At 48.0% G+C, this 27367-nt stretch overlaps 2 protein-coding genes across 6 annotated transcripts; one reads left to right on the forward strand and one right to left on the reverse strand.

The window, feature by feature from the left end:
* Nucleotides 1-416: 416 nt before the first annotated feature.
* C12H1orf105 (chromosome 12 C1orf105 homolog) lies at nucleotides 417-23151 on the reverse strand. The gene is made up of 7 exons (XM_047520819.1): nucleotides 22289-23151; nucleotides 22030-22115; nucleotides 18656-18746; nucleotides 11415-11489; nucleotides 4550-4617; nucleotides 3430-3497; nucleotides 417-562 (listed from the first exon to the last, which is right to left on the reverse strand). The coding sequence occupies exons 1-7, from the start codon at nucleotides 22292-22294 to the stop codon at nucleotides 417-419; spliced, it is 540 nt and encodes a 179-aa protein (XP_047376775.1). The 5' UTR covers nucleotides 22295-23151.
* Nucleotides 16949-25430, forward strand: Pigc (phosphatidylinositol glycan anchor biosynthesis class C). 5 transcript variants are annotated; one of them, XM_047520818.1, is made up of 2 exons: nucleotides 16949-17176; nucleotides 24028-25430. In XM_047520818.1, exon 2 carries the CDS (start codon nucleotides 24247-24249, stop codon nucleotides 25138-25140), a length of 894 nt encoding a protein of 297 aa, XP_047376774.1. In that variant the 5' UTR covers nucleotides 16949-17176; nucleotides 24028-24246; the 3' UTR covers nucleotides 25141-25430. The 5 variants fall into 5 exon arrangements, with proteins under 5 accessions (XP_047376774.1, XP_047376770.1, XP_047376772.1 ...); XM_047520814.1 differs by having other exon boundaries at nucleotides 24044-25430; XM_047520816.1 differs by lacking the exon at nucleotides 16949-17176 and adding an exon at nucleotides 22938-23065 and having other exon boundaries at nucleotides 24044-25430.
* The last annotated feature ends 1937 nt before the right edge of the window (nucleotides 25431-27367 follow it).

Consider the following 27367-nt stretch of genomic DNA (forward strand, 5'->3'; position numbering starts at 1 on the left):
CTCATAGTATCCACTACCATCCATCAGAGCTAACTGATAGAAATAAGGACAGAAGGGCGACTTCCCTTTTTCTCCTTTGTTCTTAATACATAAACTCACAAGGGCCCGAAGAAAGGGGCAAAGGCACTTCCACAGAAAATCCATGTCTTAGAAACACCAGGATGTCATCTATTAAAACAAGACAAGATTCAAACAAAAGGAGAGATCCTCACCAAGTTCTACTTTAATCATTGAATCTTTATAATCCTATACTGTTGTGTCAGTAGGAGAAGTGAGCAAGAAAGGGGCAAGAGCTGACATACCAGCAATTCTTAGGAAGGAAAAGTTGAGTCTTGCTGTTGTTGTTGGAGATAGGAGGGAGGAGGGGGCACCAGGTGGGAGTCTGGCAGTCGAGTCAGGCCAGGAGCGCCCAACACTCACTGTGTCACTGTCCTGCCCCAGGGTGCCTTTCTGGGCACGAAGGAATGTTGATTCTCCTGAAGAGCTTGGTAGGCATCTGACAGCAGATCGTGGAAGACAGCTGTCCTGGGGCCCAGAATGGGCAGTCTGTAGCGAATGCTCTCTGGAGGTTAGTGCAAGGGGGAGGAAGAGCAGAGTTGCTTAGATTCTGTTCTTAAGGAAACTCAAAATAACCAAGGGTCACCAAGAACTTCTGCAACCTTATGAGACAGATTCAACGTGCATATGTTTTGGATTGAATCTGTTTTTTTTTTTTTTTTTTTTAAATGGAACTATCTTATATCTCCAACAACATTTAAGATTTTACAAATCTTGTCAAAGAAGCCAAAAGTAAAAATAAAATCCAAGTGTTAGGAGTCATTGTCAATTAAATTAAAAACGGAAGATAAAACATATCTAGAGCTATAATATTAGTCAAAGGGAAAAGAGCTTTTGATTGTCAGGAGACTTTTCAGGGACCCATGGATAGTTCTGTTCTCTGAAAAAATAACCATGATCTTACAAAAAGGCTACAGTAGGGAGAGAAAGTATTCTGCAGTTCCAAAGGAGACTCCATTTGTAGCATAAGTTATTTTTAGAGCCCTTTGAAATCCTTACATCCTGACCTCTTCTCCAAATATGATTTACTTTATGAAAGTTGGTTAGCATTCAACTTCACATTGCCTGGAGGAAACCATGTCAATGCAAGAAATAACACCTTGCCTCTGGGAATCACTGAATCACCTGCAGAACTGGAGCCCAGAATTCTCTGGAACAAGCTCCTTAGTCAATGCGAGCTAGACATATCACAGGGTCACAAATCTAGGATCCAGTCGAGTCTCATCTTGGAGTGAAGAGGAAGCAGTGTCCAGGGTGACAGGCACAGATGGGCTAAGGACCAGGTCTTAATTCTGCCTCAGTGCTCTTTGTATCATATCACACCACTGTGCCAGATGGTAGGTGTAAATCAGGCAGTTGACATCAATGCTGATGTTTATCAAGATCCAGAGCCTTTGATGTCATGGGACTCTGGTTAAGCCAGAGAAAAATGCACCCAGTAGGAAAGCCACAGCACTTTTGAGATATGTTCTTTCAATCTATTTAGTTCTCAATAAGAGGCACTGATAATATATAAGTTTGGGTCATTCAGAAAAAAGGAGTTAGACAACCCCCGGCACACTATCCACTGGACAAGCTAGCCACCCAGTGTCTGTGGCATGTGCACAGGGAGCACAGCAAGGTGGGTGACAGCCCCGGCAGCCATCCACAGTGCTGTAGCACTGAGGTCCAAGTCGAGTGACACAGGGGGTGGGGGCGGTGCCAGCAGGTTTTCTGGGTTGGTCAAAGGTAAAGGTTTCTGGTGTTGTCTAGCTCTCAGCGGGACAAGAAGCTGTTCTGGTTTTGTGAGAAGGAACATGGAGACCAAACCCACACAGCAAGCCTAGGATCCAGACCCAGGGCCTGGATCCAGACTCTGCTCTGAGGCTCCTGCTAATGCCATGACTTCAGAGAGCACATCAGGATCACAAAAGTCACAGCTAGAGCTGACCGGAGGTCCACAAGTTCCGGGTTTCAGCCAATTCTGCACCCGCTCTCCCTGCAACTCCACCTCCCAGGCTGCTGTCCTGCGTTGCACTCTGGGCAAGAACCAGATCTGCTCGAGAACATAGCAGGCTGGTCCCTGGCACTCCACAGCTAGCCCTTATGTTGCTAATTGAAGTCCACCCTCAGGGCTAATAATTGGTGAAAGCATCTTGTTACATTGTCCTCTAAGGTCAGAAAATAAATATTCTTGCTGAAGGAAGGGCAAGGGGTGTGTGTGTGTGATTTATTCCTTTGTAAGGCAGGTCTGAAAAAATTCCAGGACCAAAGGAACCCCTGAATGAGGGTGTGATTGATGCAGATAACCCTGAAATTACTCTAGCTAGCTGCACACACTCATCACCTGGTGTCCTCTTTATGAGGTGGTCACAGTCCAGAAAACAGCTGAGTGGGGAGTTTCTGGTGGCTGGATGTTCTCAGCTCTAGGTGCTCGGTTCCACTTTGGCTAAATAAGGGCCAGGAACTCAGCCAATGTTTCTGGACACATAAGCAGTGGTTCAGAGGGTCTGGCAGCCTTGCACTGTGCTAGAAGGCAGTGAACTTCGCCAAACACGTCAGCTCTTATTGGGTCTCTGGTCCTCCTTTTTGGCATCCCATTAAGAAATCCCTTTGATCCTCCAATTTCCTTTCTAGATGGTTTCTCAGTTCAGTTCTGCCTCTGGATCCCTGGCAACCTCCCAGGATAGAGCTTAGACGTTCTCTTCTGCATAAAGTAACCTCAGTTTTCCTTACTTCATGTGTCTAGTGGAAGTACAGCTTCAGGTGGTCTAATTTGGGAGTTCACTTGGGAGTAGAGAGCTTGGGCTGCTCCAAATCCTTGAAATATGCTGCCCCCGAGAACAGCCCACGCTGCCTTCACCAGCCCAGTGCTGGTTTTTCCAAAGGATGAGACTTAGGTCAAGGCTGAAGTTGGAGAATTGACAATAAGCAAACATTGGGGAACACTGGGGAGCTCTGGGAGAAGTGGATGTTCAGGGAGGCTGTGGGACAAAATTTGCAGGGCCTTTGTGGGGCCATTTGAGGGCTGTTGGAGACGTGGTTCCCTGTCCACTTAGACTAGTACCCTCAGGACTGCCATGGAGGGACTTACTATGGAACCTACTGTGGAAGTTCTTAAGCAAAGGAATATTGGTCAGAGTCACGTGGTGTGGAGAAGCGTGGGGAAGACCATGATGTAGGGGAGGGCAGGTGAAGTCTGAGGAAGAGACAGGTGGGGTGAAGTGAGAGGAGGAGGCAACCTTCTTCTAGGGCAGCACAAGGCAACAAGTGACAGAGAAAGGGATAGAGGATGTTCAGAAAATGTAGAAATCATCTTAGGAATTAAGCCTTCCATCCTGCCACCCTGGCACACTATGTCTCACCCTGCAAGTTCTCTGAAAAGAGACTAACCTGTTGCGATGTCCTCACGGGAAGGCTTAGGTGCAGTCTGGGCTCTGCGTTGATGAGGGCCCATCATTCTGATTGGAAGAAGCAAGAATGCACATGAGCCACCGGGCAGGGCGCGGTGAGCAGGAGTGTGTCCTTGTGCCTCTTAAACCAGATGGCCTCTGATCCCAGCACCTGTTAGCCTGCTGCTCAAACTGCTTTGCAGCAGCGTGAGGCGCCTGGGTGAAGACCAGCCATTCTCCAGGTCTTTTACTTAGTGATATTTTCACAGGTTTTGAGAAAACTTTCATTTAAAAATATTTCATTCCACTGTCAAAACTCATATAGTCTGAAAATAGAAAGGATTGAGGAAAGGATCCTCCAATCTCCAGAGAAAAAGTAACATTTAAAGATCACAAATTTACCCTTAAACAGCAAAACTGAGAGAACCTTTTGGTTAGAACCTTCTGAATGAACCTTCTGAACCTTCTCTGTATGAGGGGAGAAATTAGATATCGCCACATAGCACATTTAGCTCTCCACTTGTTTGAATGTAAGGGAGCTCTCTGCCGACATCCCAGCCATCTACCCCAAGGCAGTCAACGACGAGGTTTTCAGTAAAATAAAAACTGAATCCTTCTTCATTGTCCAATAATCAAATACAAAAAAAAAATTTTTTTAAACCAACAAACTAGAATTCTGACCGGATGTCATTTCTGTTGTATTTGGTGGTGTTAAGAAAGCAGCAAATTACAACCAAACAGACATAAGAGATCTTAGTTACCAAAAAGTAGCACACTCAGGACAGATTGGGCGTGATCTCCCGTATCTTCTGAATCAGATGTGTTGTCTACACGGAGATTTTATATTGAGTTCTGCCTGAGTTCTCGAAGAACTCTCCTATCCTGTTTTTTAGACTTTTCTAGGGAAGATGTAAAGAAGATCATATTTTCCACAATAGTTTCAATAATTGTCCAAGTGGAAAAAAAAAAGGTGAAATAATGTTATTTAGTCTGGTTTAACAAGAAAATGAAACCAGTTGAGAAGTCTATTCCCTAAACATCCGATTACTCTGCTTTTTAATCCATAGTCCTGTTTCCCAAACGAATACAACCAGAACTAAAGCCACATCTCAAGGTCTTACCTTTGACTCACAAAATTTTCTAAGGATAGTTTCAGATAATCTGGGACCATCACAGTTCTTGTTTGTACCTAAAGAAGAAAGTACCATTTAGAACACTGGCCAGAACTACATTCCGACTGAAATGAACGAAGTGCCCCTTTGGCAAACGAGTTGTATTTGACATCGAAATTGAATTATGCATCATTTCATGGGATGCACACCTGTCCTCGTCTTGGTTCTTTCCTGGTTATGAGACTTGGCAGTTAGATTCCTCAAGATTAGTAAGGCTTCCAAATCTGTGGTTCACACCACCGTTGCACATTCTTCAGGTCTCAGGGGAGCTGGTACTTTCTCAGAGACCACTGGCTCCTAGACTGCTCTGCGTTCTCTTCTCAGGGCTTCCTCGATCAGATGCTCATGAAAGTTTTATTGTATTTATTGTCTGGCTGTCCTGATAGAATTTCAGCTTCAAAGGAGAGAGAACACATCTCTATTTTTGTATTTTAATAGCTTCCAAACTGCTCCTTTAAAACATTTTTGACCAGATTAGTGAACAAATCAGCCCACTTTGAAGCACACTTGAAAATTTTAAGTGTGCCCTTCACACAGGCTAAATCCAATGTGAAATTATGGCATTCCTGGCTAAGAAGCATCTTTCAGTTTTTTTTTTTTTTTTTTTTTTTTTTTTTTTCAAATTTATGACTAACACTAGGTGTTGGTTCTCTTTCAGGGCATGTGTTTTCATTAAGAAGCATTTTTTTCAATATTTCTCCAAAGGGATTGTGGCTATGACAATAATATGATCATCACAAAATGTGGGTGTAGGTGTTCAGCTGGCCGACTCACTGAGTGACCTGCACCAAGTGACTTGAGATTTAAACTTGTGATGCATTGCAAATTACAATGTGTCAAGGAACTCTAGAGGTGCTTGAAAGTAGCAAAAACCTGAATGTCAAGTATACACAAACTCTAATCACCTACTGTATTTAGTCAGAATGTTTTCCTAACTCAATAGCTCAGGGGAGGATGGGGGGCGGGCAGCAAAGGCTTCAGTGAGAACCTAGGGACAGTTTCTAGATAATTCTACATAAAAGGCTAGAGAATATGCCAAAGACAGATTTAGTCATTTCCCAAAATTTCACCTACAGTTGGCTCTGCTTCACGGAAAGATGCAGGCAGCTCCCTCCCTCCTGCTGGATAGCGTGGTCCCTGTGGAAAGCCCCTGAATCCTGCTGGGCACTGCATGCATGACGTGGGCCGCAGGGGCGGAGCCAGGACGAAGCTGCCTAAGATGGGATTTTTGTTTCTGGGAAAAAAAGTGTGTTGTGGGCATTCCTATCTCTTCTTCCACCCATATTGATTTTTTTTCATTTTAACTGTACAAATTTATGGGTCACGTGTCATAATTGTGACTATCGGGTGTAATGATCAAATCAGGGTAGTTAACATTTCCCTCCCCTTAAAAATTAAAAAGATTACTAACATCTAATAATTGTACTCATTTATGTAGTACTGCGTGATGGTTCAACACGGGTAGGCAATAGACCCTGATAGGAGCAGGGTACTAGCGGTCCCTTCTCCTACCGTTCCTTTGGAGCCTTCCAGTGATGGCTGCAGGCACCGACCGTGCTCTAGAGCACTGGAGCTTATTACTTCTGAGTGTGTTTTGGTATCTGTCATCCACCCTCTCACCCTCTAGTCGTTTCTATTATATATTCTAATCAATGTTTTAAAAACAGCCATATACAAGAGACAACTTGTCTTTCTATGACTCACTCATTTCACTGAACACAAAGAACTCCACTTTCACACATTTTTCTGCAAATGGCAGGGTATCATCTTTTTATGGCAGAGTAATATTCCACGGTGTTTATGTGCCACCCTTTCTTTATCCTTTCATCCTTTATGAGCACCAGGGTTGATCCCACATCTTGGCTATTGTGAACAGTACAGTAATAAGCATGGGTGCAGGGTCTCTTTGGTGTGCTGATATCGTTTCTTTTGGATCCACAGCCAGAAGAGGGACAGCTGGATCATTTGGTGGTTCTATTTTTGGTTTTCCGAGGAACCCACATAGTGCTCTCCATAATGGCTGTTCTAGTTTACACTCCCAGCAAGAGTGTATGGACGTGCCCTCTTCTCTACATCCTTGCTGACATTTACCCTTTTTTGACTTTGCAAATGCCATTCAAACTGGAGCAAGGTGATATTTGTGGTGCTTCTGACTTGCATTTCTTTGACAGCTAATGAATTTGAACATTTTCTTCACAAATTTGTTGGCCTTTTGAATATTTTGAGAAGTGATTATTCACATCCTTTGCCTATTTTTAGTTGGATTATTATAATTTTTAGAAGTTTTTTATGTATTCTTGATATTAACCCTTTGTCAGATGAATAGCTTACAGACTTTCCTCCCATTCTGCAGTTTTCTCTTCCCTCTGTTGATTGTACCCTGTGCTGTGTAGATGCTTCTTTGTTAGATATACTGTTGTTTTGTTCCTGTGCTTTTGGGGTCTTGTCCAGATAATCACTGCTTGTACGAACGTCTTAAAGTGGTTCCCCTATGTTTTCTTTAGTAATTTCAGTTTCGTGTCTTACTTTTGGTTCTCTGATCTGCTCTGTTTATTTTTTGTGGACTGAGAGAAGGGTCAAGTTTCAGTCTCCAGCATGTGCGTATCCAGTTTCCCTGGCACCACCCCTGAAGAGACTATCTTTTCTCTAATGCATATTTTCTGTATCTTTGTGGCTAATCAGTTGGATGTAAATTCATGGGTTACTCTATTCTTTTCTATTGGTCTGTGCTTCTCTTCTTATGCCAATATCATGCCGTTTAGATTACTGTAGCTTTGTGGCATGTTTCGAAGTCAGGTAGTATGAGATCTCTAACTTCTGTTTTTGTGGGTGTGTTCTCTTTCTTTCATCACAGTTTGTTATTTCATTGTAGATATCTTTTGCTTCCTTGGTTAAATTTATTTCTGGGCATTTTTTTGTGGCTATTGTGAATGAAATTCCTTTCATGATTTATTTTTCAGCAACCCCATTATTGATGCATAAAGTGCTTCTGATATTTGTATGCTTCTGATGTTGTATCCTGCAACTTCACTGAATTCATTTTTCAGTTCTAATAATCTTTTGATGGAATTTTTAAGGGGTGTGTGTGTCATTTACGAACAGGGACAACCTGACTTCTTCCTCTGTTTGCATGTCCTTTCTTCTTCCGCTGGCCTGACTGCTCTGCTAGGAGTTCAGTAGGATGACGGGAGCGAGCAATGGCGTGGTGTCCTGCCTCACCAGACCTCACAGGAACTGTCCCAGCGGCTGCCCTCAGCACGAGGGCTCTGGGTTTGTCACACTTGGCCTTCATTATGGGGTGCCTTCCTTTATACCTTTGTTCAGAGTTTTTGTCATGAAAGGATGTTGCGTTTTTATCAAGTGCTTTTCTGTACCTCTTGAGATAATCATGTGATTTTTTTCCTTCATTTTGTCCATGTGATGTATCATACTAATGGATTTACATATGTTGAACCGTCCTTGCATCACGGGGATAAATTCAGTTTGATCATGATGAATGGTCTTTTTGACATGCCGTTGGATTCAAATTGCTAGTGTTTTGTTGAGAATTTTTCATTTATATTCATTAGAAGTATTGACCTGTAGTTTTTTTGTTTGTTGTTGCTGTTGTGTGTGTGTGTGTGTGTGTGTGTGTGTCCTTGTTTGATTTCAGTATCAGGCTACACTGGTCTCATAGAAAGAGTGAAGAATTCCCTCAGTTCCAGTTTTCTGGAATAGTCTAAGACGTATTGATATTAGCTCTTAAAAGTCTGGTATGATTTGTAGCACTGAAGGCATCTGGTCCTGGACTCTTCTTTATGGGATACTTTTTATTTCTGATTCAGTCTCATCACTCATTACTGGTCTGTTTGCTCTTTGTATTCGTGGTTCAATTCATACCTGGATGTCCATATCTTTCCAAAGGTTAGGGAAATTCTCATTGACTAGGTGAGGGACTATAGCACCTTGCCTCTTCTCAGTCCCCTGGGCTGCCTATGCCTTAGGTCTCAGAGGAAAATGCCTTTGTACCACCCCCCCCCCCATTTTAAAACACCTATCCCCTATACTTCAGGGGCTTGGGTGCTGGGATCACTTTTGCTCAACTAGGTCAAATTGCATTTGTGAGGTTGCAGTCCCTGTGCTGGTAGGCAGGCATGTCTGCGACTGGGACATGCAAAGATTTCTTACCCTTAGGGCAGTATGAATTCCACAATAATTCCCTTTTCAAGATGGTGCCTGGTATGGAAAGCTGTAGTGCAGACTTAGGATCACTCCCTTAACTGACCTGCAAACCCGTGATGCCTGTGGAACTTTCCCATCGCTCGGATTGCTGGTGGCTGTGCTGGGGCTTGTGGGGCTCTTCAGTTCACCCTCTCCCTTGCTGAGGGGGTGCCCTCCCTGGCTCCGGCCAGGTGTGCTCTGCTCCTCTTTCTATGCTGCTCTCAGGTCTCTGGGCCTTAGAAGTTCTGGTTCCTCCTTGCTGAATTTCAGCGCTCTCCCAGGGTCAGTCACCTTGGAGTGTAGCTGTCCATCTGTTGTTCTGGCTCTTTCTGAGGGAGGAGTTGGTGAGTTCTGGGCACCTCTGTTTGAACATCATGCAATCTATTCATTCCAGAAAATGCTGAGTAGTCTGTTTCTTCCAGGAAAATGTCCCTGATGTTTACTTCCTCTTTACTCCCAACAGGTCTATTCTATTTCTATTCATCATATTTTGTGGTCAACATTTGTTCATCTCTTGGCTTCATAAAGACAGGGCTAATGACTTGTTTTTTTTCTTCATTGTACTTGAGAAAGTAAGAAAGCACCTACTTTGTTCTTCTGTTTCAAGACAGTTTTGGCTATTCTGTGTCTATTGCATTTTATTATGAATTTTAAGATCTGCTTGACAATTTCTGCAAAAGAAAAAAATGGCATCTGCGATTTTGAGAGGGATGACACTGAATCTATAGACAGGTCGGGGAGTATTGCCATCTTTATACCATTAAGTGTTCCAATCCATGAACGTGGGGTCTTTCCATTTATTTAGGTCTTATCTTTCTATGATGTTTTGTTGTTTTTGATATATAGATCTTGTACTTCTTTTGTTAATCTTATTCCTAAGTATTTTCCTATGCTAATGTAAATGAGATTATTTTCTTAATTTCACTTTGGATTGTTCATTGTTAGGATGGAGAAATAAATCAATGTTTGTATATTAATCTTGTATCCTGCAACTCTACTGTGCTCATCTATCGGCTCTGACAGTGTGTGTTATTCCAGGACATTCTGGATATGGGACCACGTCATCAGCAATAGAGACCATTTTCTCCCTCTCCCCCTCCCTCCCTCTCTTAATTGCTCCAGTAGAATGCACAGTACAATGTTGACTAGAAATGGCAAGTGTAGATATCCTTGCCTTGTTCCCGGTCTTAGGGGAAATTATCCAGACTTTCACTATTAAGATCCCTTTTGTTAGGTTGAGGAAGTTCCCTTCTCACCCTGGGGTTTTTTATGCCTTCCCCACACTGCTAAGAAAGGGAGGTGCTGCTGGTTACAGCAACTCAGTTGTCCTGATCCCGAAAGATGCTGAAGAGCCACTGTTTGGCAAGGCAATGGTGCTTCATGCGTGTTTTCTAACACTCTGAGGCTTCCACCAGGTCCCAACAGCAGTGGGAAGTGTCCCTGAGCATCTCTGTGTCTGGAGACCTTCCTTGTGGAAGCTGCAGCAAATGGAGCATTATTTCTGGTATGTGTGTGGTGCTGCTCCTGTCAGGCTGGCAAGGGCAAAGGTCTGAGACGAGGTCTTGAGAAAGAGGACAGCTGCCGAGGCCCCATGCGTGCCCGCTGACCCAGCTGGCGTGGGCCTGGGGTCAGCACATTCTAAATGTGATTCCAGGAACAAGCCCAGGAGCGCCTGTCCAGACTCCAGTCGAGGCTCACATCGGACACTGTGGTCCCATCACAGAAGCGACACAGACTGCAACATTGGCAGCCTCGCAGCCGCGTCAGTTGAACTTCCAGTTCCCACACAACACTCCCGTGAACTGCTGCTCTCTTGCCTGTCCTGCTGGCCTGAGGCACTTTTGCCATGAACTTGGGGAAGGGGCCTCTCTGAAACTCCTGTTTCTTCCATCCCTTTCTCTTCCTCTGACCACACCTGTGGTCCTGCTTTCCTCCCAGGTCCAAGGAGAATTACAGGATATCAGAGCTGAAGAAATCCTTCTCTGCCCGCTGCCCTAAACTTAACCAGGCAGCAAGATTACCTGCAATCCAAGTATATTCCTGCCCCTAACACTAACCCTACCCCTTAAATCAACCCAAGTCCTCACTCTGACCTGGTGTAACTTCCCTTCCGAAACAGGCCTCTTTCTTCAGCAACTCTGACAGGTGGCAGAGGTTTGTCCTTGTTCCCTCCACACCCTCTTGATGTCCTTTTTTCTTTTCCTAATACTCCTCCCCCACCACCAGCTACAGATACAGTGTGAAGGGACATCCCCACTATCTAGAAACTACTGTAGAATCTCCCTGGCTTTTCTTTCGAGGTTCTGGCTAGATTCATGATAAACCCAAAGATTAAGCTGCTTGTTTCATGATCTTCAAGGTGGAAGAGGATTTTGGGTGTGTGTGTGTGTGGTGTGTTGTGTTTGGGAGATGTTAAGAGGGGAGAAGCCCCCATAACCTCTGTAACCACGTGGTGACTTAAAGCCCAAATCAAACTGGCTTATCTCATCAGCTCATCTCTTTCCCCTGGTCCACCTACCTTGGCTCACCTATGGCTTGTTGCAATGCGGAAGGTTTAGCATACTGTGTGACCCCCTTTACACATGCCCATTTCTGTCCCTTGCCCCTTGCCTACCAATTTTATTTCTTGACATGTGGAGCACAGCCTCTTATTTTTGAATGCCATGAGGTCACTCTGGTTCTTCCTGGCCTGGGGGAGAGAAGTAGAGGTAAGTTAATGGTGAGGTACCTGGGGCAGCACAGGAGTGGGAATGGGGCAGAGAGGCAAGAGAAGTAACAGCTTTTCCTTCCATGAAACAGAGCTGGGTGCCCTGGTCTCAGCCCTCCAAGGTAGTTGCTGACATTTGGTAGGCTCAGAGGGCGTGGCCCCAGGTCGGGAGGTGGCCTTGGGCCTGCTAGAGTGGTACAGGCATAAGGACAGTTGGCCCAGGGGCTGGGGCTAGGGGTCTGTTCTCTCCAACCTGAACACCTGTGGCCGAGGAATTGCTTTCTTTATGGGCAGCTCATGCACCCCAGTTTACACGGATTCTCCACCAAATGTTCAGCTGAGGACCTCTTGTCACAGTTTGGATCTGGAAAGCCCCCAAAGTCTCACGTGTTGAGGGCACGGTCCCCGGGGCAGCAATGTTTAGAGTTGGGGCTTCTGAAAGTGATTGGACAAATGGCAGCTCTCACCTCATCCATGAACTAGTTCACTGCGGGATCCAGGGTTGCAGGACTCCCGGGAGGTGGAAGGTAGGAGGTAGGGCCCAGTTGGAGGAAGTGGGAGCTTCCTTTCTCTCTCTCTCCGTGCCCTGGCTGCCATGAGGAAAGCAGCTCTGTTCCAGCTCTGTTCCTGCCCTGATGTTCTGTCTCTCCACAGGCCCAGGATCAGGGTCGCCGAGTGAGCATGGACTGCCACCTCTGAAACTGAGCCTGAACAAATCCTCCCTCCTTCCGTCTTCTCAGGTATTTCGTCACAGCAATGAAAAGCCGACTAACGTACCACTGATGACCTAAGAATGATGGAGACTTCTTTTCTGCGAACCTCCTCACACCAGCCCTTCCCAAGCAGCCTCTACTTTCCTCAGGCCTTACCCCTGGCTCAGTATCAGCTCTCCAGCATCCGTGGCCCAGCCACGTGGGCCATGCTACACCTGCTACATCTCCTGAAAGCCATGCGTTAAGCCACCAGCAGAACCGGAGCTGGCATGTATGACCTGCACCCTCTCACTCCTGGGTGGGAGAGGCTGCTCCAGCCCTGGCAAAGGTGGGGCGCCCTGTCTGCTCACTGCAACCCTTCCTTTCTTTCTGCCTTCATCTCTGTAAGAGGGTGAGAGACAGGACTGTGGGGCATTGGTACCATGAAGCTCTCATTTGCATCTCTGGCAAGAGGTTTGGTTAGGGAGCAAATGGGAACTTGAGGCTAAAGTTACGTTTGGAGCTTCTCTCTCACCCTTCCTCACAGGCATGGACTCGAAAGTTGTGTGGTGGTACATTTCTAGAAGATATAGAATCCAGGAGAGAGGAGGCCACAGTGACAAACAGAGAGTGACAATCACCTGAAGCCTTCTCCTTCCCATCCACCAGCTTGTTGGTCTGTCAGTACATGTGTGCCCTGACCCGTTCCTGCTGCCCTGCGAGGTGTGGCAAACAGGAAGAGGAGGGACATATCTGTGCATCTGGGGGGTGCCTGGGTGTGCTCCAGAGGTGACCTTTGCTAGATTGGTCTGCAAGTAGCTTCATTCTGTGAAAGATAAATGGCACTTGGGGTTTAAGGACTGAACACTCTTGTCAACATTGGGTTCTTTGGATAAATATTTAAAATATGCTTCGTTTTTATAGGGCATTTGAAAAGAATCAACCCAGTATTGCAGTCTTGTGGGTTGGCATGTGAAAGTGTGAGCGCGCATGACTAGATCCATTCATTCAGGAACAAACAAGGCTTGTGAGCCACCCTGTGGAGGGCGCGGCGATGGGGCCACAGGGATGGATAAGACAGTTTCTGGCCCCAAAGACGACAAGAGAATAATATGAATTCACTCAGTACCCTGGGATCAAGAAGACATAGCTTCTGGCCTCCCGCGGTCACCGTCTAGCATCTGTGTGCCTGGAAGTATGAAAGGGTTGAAGGTGCTGTGACAGAAGTATGTGGAGACCACAGTGAGGCTGCCAGCAGGAGCCAGCTCACCTGGGAGCAGGGCAGAGGGAAGGGTCAAGAGAACAGGCGATGCTTGGGTAGGTATGTGCTGGGAGAGGGGAAGGCATTCCGTCTAGGAAACAGAATAACCAGGTCGACCAGCTTCGGGCACCAGAAGGCGGGTTGCATTGGCCAGCAGGTCTGGTGGGAGAAGCAGGGTGTGAAGGGGGCTGGGGAGGGGTCTGTGTGGATGACTCCTCTACTTTGGGCTGATTCAACTCCCTGCCAGGTCTTCCCTGACACTGTGGGGTGGTATCCCTTGCAGCTCAGGCTCCTCCATCCACCCCTCACAGTTTTGAGGTCGGACGCTAAGATACCTCTCTAAAGCTGCCGCCCAAGCAGGAAGCACTAGACAGCTCAGAAGGGGTGACTTGCCTCTGGGCCCTCAGAAAGCAGGGAGACCACTTCTGATTGGAGGACTCAGGAAAGCGCTACTAGAAATGGCACTTATACTTGGTCTGAAAGGACAAGGAAGACCTGGATAGGGTGAGGTGGCCATGGGAGAGTCATCGGATGCACTTGTTTTCGTAGTTATAAGTAGATTGTCATCTTCCCTGCAATTAGTTCCTTCACCATTTCCAGACTCCTGCTTCTGTCTAAAAATACTACTACACCCTGCTGGGCTCAGAGTCAGAGAGTTCACTGCAACCAAGCAATAAACATATTTGCAAGATATTCAAGGTGCACGGCAGGACCTTGCTGTTCGATGACAGCTCTGTGACCACAGACTCCCACAGCCATGCTGGCTTCGTCTCTCGGAACTTACAGGATGAAATGCTTTGCACATTGTCCTCTCTGGCCTTATTGAGTCCTTATCCTTTAAACACAGCCCAGCATTGCTTTCTCAGAAAACCTATCTCCTGCCCCTGCTATCATTTATTACCACTGAACCACAATGCCAGCCCTACTGTAAATTTGTTCCCTCCATCAGGCTGAGAGTTATTTAAAAGCAAGAACCATGCCTTGCACATCTTTGAATTCCTACAACCTGTTGTGGAATCTGGCACACAATAAGTATTCAACAATGCTGGGTGAATGAATGAGTCACTGTAAGCACTTTAAATTAACAGGTATAAATATAGACATAATCAAGATCATGTGTATGTGTGTGTGTACCTAAGGCACAACATGCATATGTGTGCAAAAATCACTTACTATGCCGTCTTCAGAGAAACATTTCGGGACATTGGTGCTGTGGTACAATAAACCCATTCTGGATACGGAGCTGGGGAAGAGCCCTGGCCGGGAGCCCAAGGGCTGCATTCCAGACCTGGCTTTCAGAGTAACTTCAGTGACTTGTCAACAATGCAAATTCTTCGGGCCTCCTCTTCCCTTCAGATGATGCTGGCTGTGGCCCAAAGAGACAGAGGCAGGCCACAATTTGGCTCACTTTTGCAAGTAGAGTGGAAACTAGTCTGATCTGTGGTGCACTCCAGCTCAGCCCTACCCCCAAGAGCAGATACTCCACCCCTGTTTGGAGAGGAGGATGAGGGCCCTGGGGAGCCGAGGAAGGAGCTGTGACAGGCAGGTCCAAGCCTGATGCAAATGGCTTGGGATTCACATTCCATAGGCCTCATTTCCTCATTCTGTCCTTTGCTCCTACCCTGAAGCCTGGTCTGCACCATTCCCATCTCACGCTTGGCTTCCTGAACTGGCTCAGCACCTGCAGCAGCAGTATGGACAGTGAGTGGTCAGGGTCACAGCACAACCTCCTGGCTATGGCGTCTCTCACTTCCCAAGACGGCAGACAGCAGATGCGACGGGAGAGTGGAGGTCCCCTGTTCATGGCCCAGCCCAGGCATGTCATAGGCTGTGGCCAGTCCCCAGAAGGCAAGCCTCGCCCCACTTTCACCACTGGAAATACCCCAGTATTGTGGGACAGTATTTGCTGAGGTTCCTCAGGGCCCACTTGGCCCACGACCTTGGCTTTCTTAAATCCTAGGTGAAGAAGCAGAGACACATTCCTCTCCCTCTCCTTCTCCCTCTCCTATACACACCTGTTCACATAACAAAAACTGAGAATGTAAGCACCAGATGGTGATTTTAAAAATAGGCACCACAGTCGACCGAGGAGCACTGACGATTCGCCCTTGGGCCCTTTATTCCTTGTCTCCTTCCTCCTCCTGACTGAACTGCAAGATTTCACAGGTCGCCTGGTTCAAACCCTCTTGGTGAATCCAACAAGGAAATTATGGCTCAGAAAAGTTAAGAGATTTGTCCAATAACACCTCCATTAAGTTTTAGTCAGTGGGAAAGAAAGTTTTCTGAATAAAAGGGTCAAAGAGATTATCTTTTCTCAGAGGAAGACTGGACTCTTAGAACACATTTGGAGACACAATTATTCTTATACCCCTTAGAGCCAAAAGGTAGTGGTCGAAGAACTATCTTTAATCCTCCAAAAAAATCCTCATAATAAACCTTTCCATCCTATCTGAAAATACCAGTCATTTAATTTAAGAATTAAGAATTCAGCTGAATACAGTTTCAATAATGCTTACTATTTATTCAGAAAAATTTTAAGCATACCCCAATAGTGGACTACCACGCGAGCTCATCAAACCTAGCTCTTACCTCTATCAGCCAATGGTGTTCATTATTCTCTATTAAAATTGCACGTGTAATTATTATGTGTTTGATTAATACAGACAGGAGTATATGAGGTAGTTTCCTTGGCAGTCATGAGCTTTCAAAATGTGGAGTCAGTGAGAGAAATAAGGAAAGAGTTCAACAGGAGGTTGCTGTCCTGTTTTCCAGCGGGACCTCTACTACACCACCTTTTCAGCCAAGGGTTTTGACAAAACCCCTCAAAAAGCACAATAGAAATGTTCTCATCTTTACTCTGACTCATCAGACTGGGACAACAAAGGCTGACCAAAGGGAGCAGACAGTGTGGGGCAGGAGGTGGAAGGGCTGGGACTCCCATCCCCAGCCAGCGGGAGCAGGGGTTGAGGCCCGGCTGCAGGCCTGCAGGTCACCACAGGATTCGGTTCCGCTGCTGGGCATGGCTAAGTCACCTCCTGGCACATGCACCCGACTCACACCTTGCGCCTTCCCATTCTGAGTCAACAGTCGATGCCTGGAAATGGCAGGTAATGACAAAGGTCTAATGGTGTCATTAGTCATGGTGACTAATGACAAAGGTCTCCCCAGTGAAGGTTTAAACCAGATGTTTAGGCTTCATTCAGAATTGTCTTGTTATCTCCGCCTCTCATTTTTTCTCTTTTTTGCCTCCCCACCTCTCTGCAGGTGTCCCTCTTGCTGTCTGTCTCGCTCTTCCTGTCGCTCTCCCTGTTGCTGGGCCTCAGCCTGTTTCCTCTGTGTGCCCCTGAGTGTGCCAGCTGCTCTGGGCACACTGTACCTGGCCCTGCCGCAGGGCAGGAATGCCACTTGGAATGTGAATGTTCAAAGTTCTGCCCTTTGACCGGTGACGTGAAGAGGCAGCGAGCCAGGTGGCAGGGCCTTTGCGCCTGTACTCAGGGTCCAGGGCTCCTGGTGGCCGCAGGGCTGCCCTCGGCTTCTGCCAGGTCCCTGATTCCAAGATAAAGGAAGAGATAGCGTGTTCCGCGGTCCACTCCCGTGAGACCCAGCGTGGTTTCTTCCTAGAAAGGAGAAGCTGCAGGCCGAGCGGGGCTGACCTCGCAGCACGCGCGGGCAGGGGTTCAAGTTCACGGCAGCCTCTGGGTCTTGCCTTGCGACAGGTAAGGCCTGGTCGAGGAATCTGCCCGGTGCCCAACAGAACGGGGATCCCACGTTCCCTTCTTGCTCTTCGGATCTGCAAGAGGGACTCACGCAGAAACCCGCGGCAGGCCGGCCGGGCGAAGAGCCTGCGGGCTGGGCACCCGGCGCGGTGGCCTCCCGCGCGCCGCTCTTGGCCGCCGCCTGGTGGCCGGCCGCGAGTACTGCGGCCGCCGCCCGCGTCCCGCCCTCGGCAGGTGCGCTGGGCCTCGGCCCCTGGGCTCCCGCGCTGCACCGCGACCCCAGCACCGCTGGACCCGCGGCAGAGAGCCTGACGAGCGGGACGCTCAGGGCCGGCGGACTGGACACCTTCTCGCGGCGTCTGCGGCTGCGCCCGGCCAGCCGCCCCTCTAGCTCGGCTCCCGGCTCGGCCCTTGGCCCTCTTGCCTATCCAGGTTGTGGGGGTCTAGCGAGGGGACCTGAGGCACCGCGTGGGCTCCGCTGCCGCGCTGGCTTTCGGTTCTCGGCCCGGGCTGGGCTCACCCGTCCCCTGCTCCGCCGCGCCGTCCCGGACCTCGGGAGCCCGTCCTCGCTGGTCTCCTCCCCTGGACCCGTAGTCTTCTGCTCGCCCTGCGCCCTGGCTCTTCCCTCCCTGGTTAAATCTGGGCTTCCAGACCCGGCGCGGGTCCCCTCCTCCCGTCGCGCCCCTCTGCCTCTCTGCTCGGCCTCCACCTGGAGGTGCCTCCGCCCACCTTCCCCACCTGGGCGGCGCGCTCCTGGCTGTGGCATTTGTCCCACCGCTGGTCGCCACCTCTGCTGAATTAAAGCATCTACGGGCCAAAGCCGGGGGCTCCTCAGTCACGGTCCACATCCTCCGGGCCGGGCGTCCTGGAGGGAGCACCACGCACAGCCTGCGGGGGCCAGCGGGTTTTCAGAAGAACTGCTTTTAGCGTCACATGCTGTCTGTCCACCCCAGGAGGTGCTGCCCCCACGTACCGTACCCCAGAACCACGGCTCCTATGCCTGTTCCCAAGCACCCCAGTACCCGGCCCCCGGGTGCCCTACGGTGCCCCCAGCAGCCGCGGTTGATACCTGCGAGGTGGAGGGAAAAGGAGGAATTTTCCAGGTAAAATTCCACAGGGACTTGTTTGTGGAAGGCATAAGTAATTCGCGGGGAGAGACGTTAGAGACTCAGAAACTAAGATCACCCAGGTGCAGGCTGAGAGCAGCCCGTGACGGGCTTTGGGCAGATTCCTCCATCTCTATTCTGATTTCCCTTTTTGATGTTTCTAACCTATTTCTTTACTCTTAGTTCTGGTGGACTAGGTGCTAAGGCACTTGGGACAGGGTGAGAGGCAGTGCCCATTTGTTCAGCTAGCGCTGACCCAACACTCATAATGTACCGGGTACAGGGCTGTGCTAAGAAGATAGGAAACATGTCCCCATTCCATGATATTCTAGAATTACTGTTGGTTTCCTCTCAGTTTTAAAAACATGAATACCTTAGATGAGACTCCTGGCACTTGAAACAAAACTGGCAGATCCACATCCTTCCAGGCCGAAGTCAGAAAAGTAGTAGAGGAATAAGGAGATCTAAGGAATCAAAACGAGACTAAGTTAGAAAGGCGGTCCCTGGTTTGGAGAGCCAAGCCCTTGGTTGCTTCAGAGAGGACACAGGGACTGTGTCCCTGTGGAGCCACTTAGTGCCCAGTTCTGGAGCATCCTGCCCACTAAGGAGCTCCCAGGAGACGCTTTGCCCCCTAAGGCACTTTACCTTCCCTTTTTTTAAAAAAAAAAAATATTTTTTTTCAGTTATAGATGGACACAGTATCTTTATTTATTTATTTTTATGTGGTACTGAGAATGGAACCCAGTGCCTCACACGTGCTAGGCAAGTGCTCTACCACTGAGTCACAACCCCAGCCCCTGTCCCTTTTGTTTTGAACTAACCAATGATAGTTCTCGAATGTCAGACAGTGTACAAATAAGGCAGGAAAAAGATTATTCATAAAAGCAGAACTGAAAGGAGCGAAATGCACCCCAGGTCTCCTGGAAAGAGTCTGAGCTAATGTTTTCAACATTTAACAAGTGATGGTCTGGCCTGATTTCCTGCAGCTTATGTCTCTGCATGCTGAAATGACAGACTTGCTTCTTCCTACTGAACATCTTCTCCCTTCAACCCTACTTCCTCTGGAACATCCTTTCCAGTTAGAAAGTTACACAGGGATGCTAGTGCCAATACTAGTTCTCTTGCCGGGTGACGCACCTCACTTGCCATCAAAATTCATTTTATCACAGGATAAGGAGCCAATGCCTCGGAGTGGGGGTTGGGCTGGCAGTTGCAAACCGTCCTGTGGGCAGCACTGTGCCTGCCCCTCACATCCAAGAAATGGGAACTTGGAATGCTGGTAGTTTTGCCAAGAACATCTCTCCTCTCTAATGAGAAAAGATTTCATTGTTCATTTAAAGCAAAGGCATGTGAAAGGAGTTTGAGGTTCGTGAAGCATTTACTGTTTCATTTCTCCTCCTCACTTTCCTGGACCCTGTGAGACCCTGGAGGTTTGTCTGACTTGAGCTTTTTTCGGACTATGTGTTAGATATGGGAATAGGCTGCCTTGAACTTGTCACCCAAATGCTGACCAACAGAGACCAGAAGACCAGTTTAGAACTGCTCAGGCATGCAACCTCACACAAACCACTTCAGTTTGACCTCAGGGGCTTTGGAGGCTGTGAGGAGTGTGGCTTCATGGAAGTCAGCCCAACCTGGAAATGGCCTTAGAGGAAGTAGGTCTGGTGCTTTCCATCAGAGCTTGGCTCCACCTCTTCCAACCCCTGGGTATTTCCAGAGCTCAGTGCAGGGTGCCTGCAGCACACTTCACTAAATGTTCTTTTAACTTTTGCAGAACATTCTGTTGGAACTGCTCGCCCAAGACTATGTAATACTCAGGGTACATTGAGAACTGTCCCCAAAGTTCCAAGGCTTTTGCCAAAATGAACAGCTTGGAACCTAGAGCTTTGACCAGATGAGGAGTTTCTAACCCTTAAGAACCGCTGACACATCACCTGTTCTTTCCCTTCAAAAGGCTCTGCATTCCTGTCTTGTCCCCTGAGAGCTCGGACAACCTCCCAGGTACTGTCCATCATCTTAGAATTCCTGGGAAGCGAACAGGCTCTCTACTTGCCTAAACAGGCTGAGATTGCTCCCAATCCTCCCAGCACAGACCTTAGCAGAGCTTTGCTGCCTACTGTAGGGAATCTCTCCTTGCCACTAGGCTTGTTTGGCCAGTGGAAGGAAAAACCACCCCCTCCTTTCCAGCTGGCTGATGATAAACTGTTCTGACACTCAAGGACTTGGCTGTGAAAGTCAACAGGTGGTGTTCTGGACCTGCCTTTCTCAAGTCCTGCCCTGCCCCGGTTCCCCACCTTCTACCAAAGGCTTGTATAATTGGAGAACAAGGGAGTTGGAGTTGGGAGAACCAGACACAGGGATGCTTTGCTCCTGGCTGCAGGGACAGGTCTCACGGGCGTGGGGTTAGCATGGGATGGTGGGAGATTAGCCTATTAGATGTCAAACACTAGCAACTTCACATTTAAAGAATCCAAATTTCTACTTAGAAAATGCAGCAGATTTGGTCACTGGACTCACATACCTTCAGGTGACACTGAATGGAATGGAGGGCAGGCTGTCATCTTTGGTCAGGGGATGATCTCCTATTCATTGCCGTCTTCAATGGCCAGTTCTACTCTTTATGCCACCCCTACTCATTATGTGAGTTTGTGCCTGATACCCAACTGAAAAATGCTAAACTGCCATTACTCACACTGACCTTAATAAGAACTGTATTACATAACACTTTTATTTCCTAAGCAAGCTTCTGGGTTAAATGTACCTTTGACTGCCTATTTTGTATATATTTGAAGTCATATAAAAATAACAGACCCGAGCAATATGCACTTGTGTACTTGCTCTGAAAATACATAAAACTGCTTGCTAAGAATGTGGTGTTTTAAAGCGCAGCAAAGCAAAGGCATGTGCTATTGAGGCTGGGATGTGGAGAGAGTGACAGGATATCCCTCGTGGAAAGTCGCTTATCTGTGGGCAGGATGGTGCATGACATTTACCAACAAGAGTGACATCTCTTTTGGAGAATTTGATCCTTCTGGCTAGCTGCTCCCCATGCCAGGGAGCCAGCCCTGTTTAGTCTGTGATGTGCATGTTAATTGCCTCTGGGCTGCCTTTCCCTGCTTTCTCTCATTTACTCCACATCATCTCACCCACCCTTCCATGTCCCCAGAGCTGGGCTGGATCCCATAACTAGGAACCATTGCAGCAAAATGAGGGAAGAATGAGGAATCCCAGTTATTTCAAGTAGAAGCTGAAATTCTCCCTACACACAAATTCCCCTATGTTGTAAAACACAAATATGCGTTCTGTATCAGTTTGATCAGAAGAGGTGGGGCTGATAAGTTTGGAGGAGTCACTCGCAGTATAAATCCAGGCAGATGCTATTCTAAAAAGATAGGAAATGGTAGTTCTAGACTTCTGAGGTTTAATCTGAAAATTTCAAACTAAAGCAGAGAAGAAGAAAGTGGGGGTGATGAGGAAGATGGGAGGTAGTGTCTAGGGCACACTTCTCTTGCATGTTGAGTGTGGTGATAGAGAAGGAAGTTATTCCAGGTCTCATCTCCTCCACTCAGGCCGATACCCAAACTTCACTTTTGTCTGAGAAATTCAGGGCATTTCTGTTTGTTAAGCACTTGACTTAGTTTCTTGACTGAACAGATGCACCCTTCTGATAATTCTTCCCCCTCCCTGAAAAAAATACATCTGGTGAGACCTTTCTGGAAACCTTTGCCTCAGGTGCTGAGTAGTTACCTTTTGGGGAGGCTGAGCACTAATGGCTTATTCATGAGGCTGGTCTCACTAAGCCAAGGAACTTTATCAAATTTTGGAACAGAAACCTAAAGAGAAACAAAAAAAGATCATTTTGAAGTTTATCAGTTGACCACAGGTGTCATGACAATGGCCAAAGTAAGCTAACAGCGGCCATGTAGCGGTCCACAGTTTACATTTTTATATTTTGTATTTGACTCTCTCGACCATCCCATAAAGTAGAAGAGCAAATAAGTGTCACCTTCATTTTACAGATGAAGACGTAGTCAAAGCTCAGAGAGTGTAAAGTGCCCTGAGTCAGCAGCTAGTAAATGGGTTCATGTTTTCTGACTTGTGTCCACTTTGTATCCCTTTGCTTTGTTCCTATTCCCATCTGTTTAAGAATTCTTCCAAGAAGTCGGCTGAATATGAACAATCTCTTGTGTGGCTATGTTTTCGGACACAGGACTCTCTGCTGTCGTCCCTTTCAGAAGGCCAGGCTTAGGGGAGAACCACGCTTTGAAGCCATATACAACTGAGCATTACTGATCTCGGTTCGTCCACTTCAGCAGCCAGGCTTTGGACAAATCAAAGCCTTTGGTCACCGCAAAGGTGAATGCACAAGAAAGCAAGCCCTGTGGGCGCGGGGATTTTTATCTGTGCGGATCACTGCTGTATCCTCTGCACCAAAACCAGGGCTTGACACCTGCGGGTACTGGATGTCTATCAAGGCAGACGTGGGTGCGCGGGAAATCCCAGGGCGCGGTCCGGACACCAACCGGAGTCGGACTGGTCATTCCCTCTGCACCAGCCCAGCCTCTGCCTCTGGGCTCGGATTCGGCCGCCGGAGGCCCGAGCTTCCGAATTTCCGCGGGTCTCCGGAAAGGAGCAGCAGCCTGGCGGCGCGGGGCGGAGCGCTCTGGCGGCGGGACCGACGAAACCCGGAAGTGCTCGCCGTAGCGCTAGGCGGCGCCCCGGAAGGGGAAGCCGATGGGCGGCCGCCCGACCCGGCCGCGCACCCCTAGGGACGCGCCGGCAGGTGGGTTCCGCGCGGGCTTCCTGCTTTGCGGTCCGCCGCAGGCCCGAGGCGGGGATGCCTGGAGGTGAGCGGGGCGGCCCCGGGGGCACCCCTTCCCACCCTGCACGGCCCTGCGGACCCCTCGGCCCCGCTGCGGTGAGGGGGTCCTGGGTGTCTGGCTTGCGAGGCAAAACCTGTCGTGGTCTTCGCGGCGAAAGTGAGATCCGGCAGTGAGCGCGTCCGGGCTTTGTGAGGAGGCGGTGCTGCCGGGTTTCCCGGCCACAGGGTCTTGCTGGGGCCGCGGAGCCCGCTGCAGAGGAGGGATGAGGGCCCTCCAAGGGGTGCCGCGCCGCGTCAGCGGAGGAGGTTCTGGCTGCCTGCAGGCTGTGCTGGGCAGCGCACTGCGGGGCGCGTGCCTTCCCGGGTGCCCCTCAGGGTCATGCCCCTGACGTACAGCGGGTGCCCCTGCCAACCCGGGAAAAGCCACGCGTGCATTCTGCCCCTGCAAATTGCATTCTGTCCCTGCAAATGTGCATACATTGCACTTACAGGCGTGCAGTGGCACACGCCTGGGTATATGAACCCCTGGGTTAAGGCTGGTGTCCGGGAGGCGATGGGCCGAGGCACTTTGGGGTCAGACTTTGATTTCAGTCCTGGCACCACTGTTTACCGCTCTTGTTACTCTGGGCCATAAATGCCCGAGTGATTTGAATCTCCTGTTTTACTGAAAAGTGGTACTAACACCTTGTGAAGAGTAAGTAAAAGAAGATGCATAAGGCACTTAGCACAGAGTAGGCACTCCAAGCGATGACTAGCTGGTGAATATTATCCAGGGAGTTACAATTTAAAAATCTGAAATGCAGTTTTAATATCCCAGATTATAAAATGGCCACATTCATTTTATGTCGACCTATAGTAAATTGAGTTGGCTTGATTTTATCTCAGTCCTATTCTTCCCTTAGACAACTTTCATATTTTCACAGGTCTCTTTTTTTCTAGGAATTTGACCATGTTGTCCTGTCTCAGAGAACAAACACATCTATTGTGGGCCTAGCCTGGGTTCCTGCCTTTGAAAATAAGGAAAGGTCAGTAGATAACAGCAGAAGAGAAGTCTAATTTCAAGATTTTATGAACAACAAGAACCACATGGACTTCTCTGAGGAAGATTGAACTGGCCTGAGTTTAAGGGAAAGGATCAGGTAATGTGTGCCCAACCTGTAACTAACACCAAGGAGGTCAGGTGGCAGAAGGTCTTGTATGAACGGCAGCCCTTCCCTGATAACTATGTGGACCGGCGGTTCCTGGAAGAGCTCCGGAAAAACATCTATGCCCGAAAATACCAATATTGGGCTGTGGTGTTTGAGTCCAGTGTGGTGATACAACAGCTGTGCAGTGTCTGTGTTTTTGTGGTCATCTGGTGGTATATGGATGAGGGTCTTCTGGCCCCTCACTGGCTCTTTGGAACTGCCCTGGCATCTTCACTGGTGGGTTACATCTTGTTCGATCTTATTGATGGAGGCGAAGGGCGGAGGAAGAGCGGGCGGACCCGGTGGGCTGACCTGAAGAGTGCCCTGGTCTTCATTGCTTTCACTTACGGCTTTTCCCCAGTGCTGAAGACCCTGACAGAGTCCGTTAGCACTGACACCATCTATGCCATGTCAGTCTTCATGCTGTTGGGCCACCTCATCTTCTTCGACTATGGGGCCAATGCCGCCATTGTATCCAGTACACTGTCCTTGAACATGGCCATCTTCGCTTCTGTCTGCCTGGCTTCGCGTCTTCCCCGGTCTGTGCATGCCTTTGTCATGGTGACATTTGCCATCCAGATTTTTGCACTGTGGCCTATGTTACAGAAGAAACTGAAGGCCTGTACTCCCCGCAGCTACGTGGGCGTCACGCTGCTCTTTGCGTTTTCAGCCTTGGGAGGCCTGCTGTCCATCAGTGCTGTGGGAGCCATACTCTTTGCTCTGCTGCTGGTTTCCATCTCATGTCTCTGCCCTTTCTACCTCATTCGCCTGCAGCTTTTCAAAGAAAACATTCATGGACCTTGGGATGAAGCCGAAATCAAAGAAGACTTGTCCAGGTTCCTCAGCTAAGTTAGGGACCCCCGTTACACTATTAAGGCAAGCTGACAGACTGGCATCCTAACCAACATAAAGTTGGAAGGCAGAGCCCATTCTGGAAGCAGCAGCCTGATGATGTGGATGAGAACAGATCAGAAGAAAAATTCAACAAAGGCGTGGGTGGTGAAGGTGCTACCCTTTCTGCCATTTTATGATGAAAACGTTTCCTGGTGCCCTCTTGAATTATTGCCTCTCATCTGTTAGTCACTATAACAGATGAAGTGATATAGTCATTATTAAAAACGTAACAACACATCCATCAAGTTGTCTCATGAATTTTCTGAAAGCAGGAGGAGGATGAAGAGAAAAAAATGTGTGTGTGTGAAGTCATTTCTCTTTAGCTTTTTCAGGGTGCTCATGTTGGTTTTTCTAGTGCTCAAATCCTAGGGCTTGGGATACTGTCCAGATTTGTTGCCCAAGATCACAGAAGTGGTCATTAACCTGGACTCAGAGTTTCTACTTAGTTTTTAATGAGGCATGTGCACTACACTAAGGGAGAGTGAGATTGTCATAATGAACAAAAGAGGCTGGAGGGAAGTTTACCTGTAATTGGAAATACTTACGAGCAGTGGTATCATTTAAACAGTCTCACATGTGAAACTGTCTCACATGTGAAACTTTCACATGCAAAATTATTTTAAAATGTTGTACAAGATGGCCTTCAGGCTATGTGTATAAGGTGTATGTGAGACTAATTTCATGTTTAGACTTGGGTCCCATTCCAAGAACTTACTTATGTTAATAGTCCAAACTGTGAAAATATCAGAACCCAATGCATTTCTAGTCCCAAGCATTTGGTATAAGGGATGCTCTGCTTTTGTTACTGTTACTAAGTTGATGTGCAGGGAAATAGGACAGAGGCCAGGTGCAAAGCGCATCAGGTGCCTGCAGAAGAGCTGGTGCCCTGGAAGTTCCTGTACAGCTGGAATCAATTCAGAATTTTCATCAGGAAGGTGTTATCCTAAGAAGAACTATTTCTATTTTTCTTAACCTAAGATTTTTCAAAAATGAATTGAACAGGATTTTGAACTAGTGTCTTCAGCTGTGTCATCTCAAATTCTTTTTCTGATTTTTTTCTTTAGACAGATGAATATTGTGTTTCAGGATAAAAATGGGCAGTTTTCCCAGAGGTTACTGAAGTCGCTTTCACAAACCCAGCAGCACTGGTGATGGACAGAAGGGACTCAGGTTTATGCAACTGCATCCACATCAGCAGAAAGTTCCCCAAATTTGAATCACTGTCAAGAATAGTTCCTCGGTGGGATGAATGACAGTGCCTGCTGTCATTTTCAGCTCTTTCCTGTCTTCCTGTGTGGCACTGGACGCCACAGTGCCTGGTCTCACTTAGTTTGGAGATTGTACATATTGGGTGTGGAGGCAGATATGAGGGAGAGGCAGCACCCCATCTGGATGGCGAAGTGGTGGCTGTGGGGAGAAGGATCCCCAGCCAGAGGAAACGTACTGCATGAGCCAGAGCACAGGTGAGAGCAGCACAGGGTGAGTCCAGGACGGAGCCGGGGGTCTCTGCCACGTTGCTGTGTTACTGTGCCCTGCAGTCAAATTGAGGGGATGTGCTAAGCGATTACTTGTTTGAAAAACTTTATAAGTATGGACTGAACTAGAGGCTGAGCCAGGAGATCTCTTGTGGCAAAAATGGTGACAAAGGAGGATCTGGATGGGGTGGGGGGCAGTGGCCTGGGGATGAGCATCCTGATGAGGTTTTCAGAGACATTGGCAGCCATGGAGAGAGGAGGAAGAGTAGAGGCCTTCAGCCTGAGTGGGCTCGTTTCCTGTAACTGGTGGGAACAGCAGGTGGCAACCCAGGGGCTTGAGGCTCTGCATGCAGGTGAGGTGTTCCTGTGCAGCCTCTGGGGACGATGGCTCACTCCTCCAAGCGAGATTTAGTAGGGTATTGAGATATAATTAGCACCCAGTGCTTTCGAGCTTGTGTTCTTTGTGTGGAATTGCTTGCCCCACAACTAGGCTGTAATGGAATTAAAATAGGTCACAGAAATGGTAGAAATCAGAGGCTGCCCTATAACGTGGATTCCAGAAGGGAACATAGCCTAGAAGGAAAGCTCAGGGGAGAAAATTTCCCAAGGGTAGGGCTGGGGTGTGGCCCAGTAGTAGAGCATTTGTCTGGCATGTGTGAGACCCTAAGTTAAGTCCCCAGGACAAGGGGAGAAAAAGTTGTAAGGGA

The sequence above is a fragment of the Sciurus carolinensis genome, chromosome 12 (genome assembly GCF_902686445.1).
Source record: "Sciurus carolinensis chromosome 12, mSciCar1.2, whole genome shotgun sequence".
In the NCBI taxonomy this organism is placed as follows: domain Eukaryota; kingdom Metazoa; phylum Chordata; class Mammalia; order Rodentia; family Sciuridae; genus Sciurus; species Sciurus carolinensis.